The sequence below is a fragment of the Eptatretus burgeri genome, chromosome 7 (assembly GCF_056783735.1).
Source record: "Eptatretus burgeri isolate ZD-2024b chromosome 7, Ebu_testis_v1, whole genome shotgun sequence".
Classification (NCBI taxonomy): domain Eukaryota; kingdom Metazoa; phylum Chordata; class Myxini; order Myxiniformes; family Myxinidae; genus Eptatretus; species Eptatretus burgeri.
Genome location: NC_140967.1, coordinates 41,554,188 through 41,560,922, shown reverse-complemented (window position 1 = coordinate 41,560,922; position 6,735 = coordinate 41,554,188). Strand labels below are relative to the sequence as shown.

Below are 6,735 nucleotides of genomic sequence, written 5' to 3'. Positions count from 1 at the left end.
TTTTACTTCAGGTCTGAATCCAGATCCAGCATATCAGTGGGATACAAAACGTAAACTAATCAGTTTGGCGGAGGTATGCGCCCTCCTGAGTGCCCTTCTAGTTTACCATACACCAACTCCCCCATTGTTGGCAGACGAGTCTTCCGGCTTAACGTCCATCCGAGAGTCCCTCATTTTTGATCCCTCGTTCTGCATGCAAAACACCAGGTTGATAGTCCATATGTGGGTTGAGATTTCAACGCAGGCGAGACAGCTCAAAGGTGTGTGCTTACCTCTAAATTATCCTCCCAGCCCAACTCGTATTGTAAGCTACAATAATGTATCATAATTGGGTTTTCAAATAAAGATAGAAAAAAAAAAATTCATTTCTACATTATCCAAGACTCCATGCACTTTTTAAAATCATGTCAATGTTCATCTTGCTTATGTTGTACCAGAAAGTATAGGTCTGTAATAAGAGAATTCCCAAAATAAATGTTTTTCCCATTGTCAGCCTTATTTATACCTTGCTTTTCCATGAGCAGATGCTCCAAGAAAGAAAGAAAGAAAGAAAGAAAGAAAAGGGGGAATTTCAAAACAAGTGTGATTTGTACACTAATTTATTAAGAACATTCATTTTCAAAACATACATTTGTATTATTAAAATGCTTCGTCATCAGTGTTGTATTCCAGTATTGTGGTCTGTTCTTGTGCAATGAACATTTACAGTGAAAAATATAAACAGGAAAGAAAACCGTTCGTTGTCACATGTCCACATGTGCTTGCATGCACTGCACATCCTTTGCTATGAAACAATGGTAGATGACATGTGCAAATGTCTCATTATTAAAACAATTCATATCCTGTTCATGTTCAAGTGTTGGACCTTACAAACACACAAAAAAACAACAACAAAAATCAATGCTGCACCGCAGAACCATCAAACAACAATTTATCTCAAAAACACAAAAAAGTTTTGTGGAAACAAGCATCCTAATGCAAGCACAGCTAAATTAAAAGAACAATGCTGTAAATTAGAGATGCTTTGAATTCATGTTGTTCCACAATAAAGCAAAATAAAGAAAGCAATGAATAAAAGAAGATATGAAGAAAGAAGGAAATGGAGGAGGAATGAAGTGAAACCCAAGAAGGCATCAAAAGTTAGAAATGCACAATACATATACAACTAGAGGGGGAGCACTCGGTAGAGTGCAAAACCTCCGCCGCCAATACCGCGAGGTCACTCAAGTGAACCTGATATCCTATTCATTCAATTTGACGTCAACAGTGCTCAGAGTTATAGTTTGCAACTTTCCCTTTTACATACTCAATTCATTCGTCATAACTGATTCCTTGAGACAGAAATTGATTTTACGTGGGTATATCCACCTGAAGTTCCAAAATCAGCCGCAATTATAATTTTGGCATTTTTTTTTTGTTGGAAATCACTTATAACGTGGAGAAATGCAAAAAAAAAATCGAAATTTTGTTGAAAACAATTTGCAAAAAAAATTTTCTCTAACAATTTTCTTTGGGGGGGGGGTTGGAAATCACTTAAAACATGTCAAAATGCAAAAAATAAGAAATCGAAATTTTGTTGAAAAAAAAAGTTGTAAAAAATTTTTTCTCAAAAAAATTTTTTTGGGGGGGGGGTTAAAACATGTAGAAATGCAAAAAAAAAAATTCAAATATTTTTTCAAATTGGCCGCCATAGCGGCCAGATTGGATTTTGGACAAAGTCCAACATCTAATGGCATGATCCTTGGACCAGACCGAACCCCCACCAAATTTCGTCGAAATCCGTCAAGGAGTTTTTCTGTAATAATGTTCACAAACAAACAAAGGGGATGAAAACAGTAACCTCCATCCATCTTCGATGGCGGAGGTTAATTACACCAATGGAGACATCAGAATGAGGGGTGGAGAATGAAATACCATCTCAGTCGGAAGGTCAAGTACCACTTGACAATCAGTTTAGATGTTTTATGACCACTGTCATTCCATTGTCGTCGAGTAACGTTGATATGCTGGTCTTGATCGCACACTTACGATGTCCAGTTAGCATCACCGTCGGTATAAAATTTCAGGAACTGTTGTACCTTCTCACAATGGAGCTGATATGATTAGTTTTGGATTAGGGATGGAAATAAAGTTTAAATTTGAGTCATTACCGGCCATGATAATGATAAAACTGACATTACTACCACATACTATTCTAAGAGCTGTGGACAGATGAAGCATAAAGTTTTTTTTTTGTATAAACAGGAGTATGGGGGAGAGGCATGTATGGAACATATGGGGAAGGGGAGTGGGGAGGGGATTCCATCATATTTGTATGCATGATAAGTTGCACCAACATAGATGACGAATTGTGCCAAGCAACGTCGTATCATTCAATGAACCGATACAATCTGGGCCCACTGATTGAGGTCGCTACTTTGTAGAGATGGTTAGTGTGGCAGTACCAGAGCATCCCTCCACATTGAAAGCTTGCAGGAGGTTTGAAGTTTAGTGACTTGCAGCATTTTAATGGAAGAAGCTTCAATCAGCACGCATGAAGCCAGTAACGCATGAAACATTAACAAAGGTTACATCACAGCTCAAGTAAATTTCATAAAAGTCAGACAGCATGTTTCCAGGAATATGAATTTGAATACCACCATGCAACTGTCGCATAACAAATAATTTGAGGTTTCCATCAATAGATTTGATCTATTTATTTATTATGTACTCAAGGAACGTAGAAAGGGAAGCAGGTGGGCGAGTTTTTTGTGTGCATGGTGAGTAATGAAAGGGAAGTGGGATGTAGAGAGAAGATGAAGTTTCGAATTCCACTACACAGTACTTGCACACATGATCATGTAAGATGTTTTGACACAATGAAGAGAAAAATAATACAAAATTATTAAAATTTTATGAAGCATCCCAGTTTAGATTAAAAAAAAAAATTTACCTTTTGTGTTTGGTACCCTCCAAAAAACAACCTAGCAGCCATTATATTAAGGCTTCTCCAATGTTGAACTTTCATTTCCATCTTGGAAAACAAAACTAAACAAAGACAGGACAGACAGACAAACAATTCCTAGGTGCTTCATAATGCTTTTCCACACAATAATTGTCATTTCAGTGTCTTTAAAAATAAAAAACTTCTGCACTCCTGGCATCATAAAGGCAAGAACAATCGATAAAATCAATCGGATGTTGATCAAGGTAAGCTAACTGCCGTGGGAAGCACGAAGAAGTTGACATTTTGGCTCTTTACCCTTCACCCAAGCAAAAAACACTTTTGACCTTTTTATATGCCCAATATATATATATATATATATATATATATATATATATATATATATATATATATATATATATATATATATATATATATATATATATATATATATATATATATATATATATATCGGGGCGTATTATGTGATACCGGTCGTCCGTCTATCCGTCTGTCTGTCTGTCCATCCGTTCCTGTCCGCACTCTAACTCCCAAAGTTTTCAACTTTCACGTTTCATATTTGGTACATAGGTACAGACTGTGGAGACGGTGCGTCGCAACATACGTTCGTCATCTAAAGTGGTTGCCATGGCAACCAGGATGCTGTTTTCCATGTAGTAGCTAAATTCTGTATATACCTTCTTGTTTGGGTGTATATTGTGCTCACTTGAGCTCTTGTTAACCTCCGCCATCAAAGATCAGAGGTTACTGTTTTCACCCCTTTGTTTGTTTGTTTGTGAACAGTATTACGGAAAAACTCCTTGACAGATTTCGATGAAACTTGGTGGGGGGGTTAGGTATGGTCCAAGGATCATGCCATTAGATTTTGGACTTGGTCCCCCCCCACCAAAAAAAAAATTGTAAGAGAAATTTTTTTTTGCATTTCTACATATTTTAAGTGATTTCCAACCCCACCCCCCCAAAAAAAATTGTTAGAGAAAAAAAAATTATTTTTGCATTTCTACATGTTTTAAGTGATTTCCAACCCCCCCATCCCCCCCAAAAAAAATGTTAGACAAAAAAAAAAATTTTGCAACTTTTTTTTTTCAACAAAATTTAGATTTCTTTTTTTTGCATTTCTGCATGTTTTAAGTGATTTCCAAACCCCCCCCCCCCCAAAAAAAAAATGTAGAAAAGAACTATAACTGTCAGCACTGTTGACATCATATTTAATGAATAAGATACAAGGTTCACTTGAGTGACCCATCAGTACTGGCGGCGGAGGTTTTGCATTCTCCCGAGTGCTCCCCCTCTAGTTTTGTTTTGTTTTTTGCTCCGACGAAGTTTCAACACCCAAAATGTCAGCTTTTCTTTGCTTCCCATGGCAGGAAAGATTGCTTACATTTAGCCGGGAATATTTAAATATCTAGTAATAGCTGGTGGGAATATTTAGCTAATCTCATGATTGACACTCGCCTTCACCAGCAAGCGTAGTTATTCATTCTTCATAAAAGCAAGGTTTAAGATAAATATCTCGATCAACTCCTGTGTTGTATTGTTAACTCTGAATGCTACTTTATGCATATTCCTGCTGCATTGTCATTGGGGCCTGCCTTGCCTTTGATATATCACAAAAATTATGTTATCAAAACAAGAACCCCAGAGGAATGCATCATCATCAAAATTACTGCACTCAGCTTATCAGAACAATGCTCAAAAGTTGCGTTTCGATTCATGATCAAGAAAATGCACCGATGACTTCCCACAGAATTTGGTTGTTGTTTTTATTTTAGTGTGGGATTTATATATTTTAACCAACGAAACTCGTATTCATGGAAACATGCCTCAACACTTTCCATTAAAAAACATGCCGCAGTACAACAAATTTCTTCATTGGAAACGTAGGGTTTTTCATAATCTGAATAAGCAAATACAAGTAATATCGATAGTGTTTGACTTGTTCGACATCCAAAAAGTTAAAGTTTAAAGAAAAAAAAAGAAAACGATGTAGAATAAAAGCCATTAACATTCGAAATATTTCTTTCACAGAAAATGTGATGGGCAATGGATGCAATCAATATCCACATGAGGGCATTTTGTCAATTAAAAAAAATAATAATAATTATAAGTCAGGCAGGCTTGAAATGAACAATGTATTAGAACTTTGGGTTGAAAAAACAACAAACAACAAATTTGGCATTGTTGTGCAATACACCAGTGATGGGCCAGCCCTGTCTTTGATGCAACAATCTCACAGGCTTAGTGGTCAGCAATCAAACTTTATTTAAAAAAAAAATGTGAATGCACAAAGCAATGGAGAAGCCAGTGGTTAGGGAGGGAATGGGGTTAGGGGAGGTGAGGGGGTTAGAAGTGCTCCTTAAGAAAAAAAATAATAATAATAATGGATGGCAGCATCTGTTACTAGTTCGGATGCATGACATTGGCAATGAACTAGTCAATAAATTGCCATGTTAATCCTTTATGACAGTGCTGCCCATTATTCTGCTGACAAATATGGCATGAAAATAAAGAGGGTAGTAGATGGAGAAAATGAAAGAAGAGGCACCTCAAGGAGTGCCATCACCAAGTAAAGCGCAAATAAGTGACATCATCCGTAAAATGTCCTTTTCAGTGCAAGTCTGGCATCCTGCGGCAGAGCTCATGGTCTCTGGGGTCTGCCCAGCCACCATTCACAGCAGGTGGGTGCACCGCAATGGGATAATGCACCTGAACCACACGCACAGTTTCTGGGAAGAGGAATGGAGATGCACCTGAACTCACCGCCTCCAGACGCTCACGTGCCCGAGCTGCATTGCAGACCCCGCCAGCGGGTGCTCCGCAGTCAGCACTGTGAAGCACACGAGGTGCACGCAGCACCATGACGATTAATGGGTGTGTGAGGCACGTTGCAGACACTTGCTGGAAGCTCCAATCCCAGTTGTAGTCATCGTATGAGCAAAACTCTTTTGTGCAGGCACGTATCAACTCATAAGCATGACGAGTTAGTGCGAGGCCTGCTGCATGGCGAGAGCTTTGCCAGCTTGCTGTGTCTGCCGCATCCGCTGCACCGGCAAACAAGGCAGATGCTGGACCAGGGCCATTTGTGCTGCCATCACGAACACCCAAGCAGAATACATCTGGAGCAGCAACTCCACTTTGCACGACTCGCATTAGATGCAGAGTCAGCAAAAAGTCTGGTAGTACTGCCTGCGCCTCATCCAGGAAAAGCACCAGGCCGTTATCTCCAGCGTTGGCATGTAACCGTGACCACACAAAATTCAGGGTCCACCACCAGTGGTGTTTGGCCTGTGTAAAGGCTGCTTCACGATAATGGCCATGCCTATCCGGAAATTGTGCATTTATGCAGCGCATTTTCTGGACATCCTCATGTGTTGCATCCCGCGGGCAGCCAGCAGGGTCAGGCCCTGGGAAGTCATTTGGGTACAGTTGAAGGCTAAATGGAAAGTATATCCTAATAAGTTGGCAGAAGTCTACAGAGCGTGCAATGGTATCCACTTCAGCAGAGACACGGTCATGGCTCAAGACAAGTAGCACATCAGATATGCCACGTGCACCACGTAGAGATTCTATAGTGATGCGCAGCAGCTCAGGGCTCGAGCCAGTTGCAACGACAACGATAACACTATCAATTGGTCTTTGTGAAAAACGCTGCTCATTATATAGTATCTGAGCTAGATTTGCTGTATAAACAAAGCGTTTCAGTTCTTCTGCAGAGTTGTTGACGTGGGAAATGTTTCTGGCAAGTCTTGAGCCACCAGCTTTCACCTTTCCTGCGACATTGGTGAACAGGA

General features: G+C 39.3%; 1 protein-coding gene across 4 annotated transcripts in view; it reads right to left on the bottom strand.

Annotated features, from left to right (window-relative positions):
* Nucleotides 1-581: 581 nt before the first annotated feature.
* The window catches only part of LOC147023098 (alpha-1,6-mannosyl-glycoprotein 2-beta-N-acetylglucosaminyltransferase-like), a 24,546-nt gene continuing 18,392 nt past the window's right edge, over nt 582-6,735 (bottom strand). For all 4 annotated transcript variants that reach the window (XM_085888137.1, XM_085888138.1, XM_085888136.1 and 1 more), the window contains one exon: nt 582-6,735. This exon is cut by the window's right edge and continues 172 nt beyond it. In XM_085888137.1, the coding sequence (XP_085744263.1) occupies nt 5,552-6,735 (1,184 nt within the window). In that variant the 3' untranslated portion in view covers nt 582-5,551.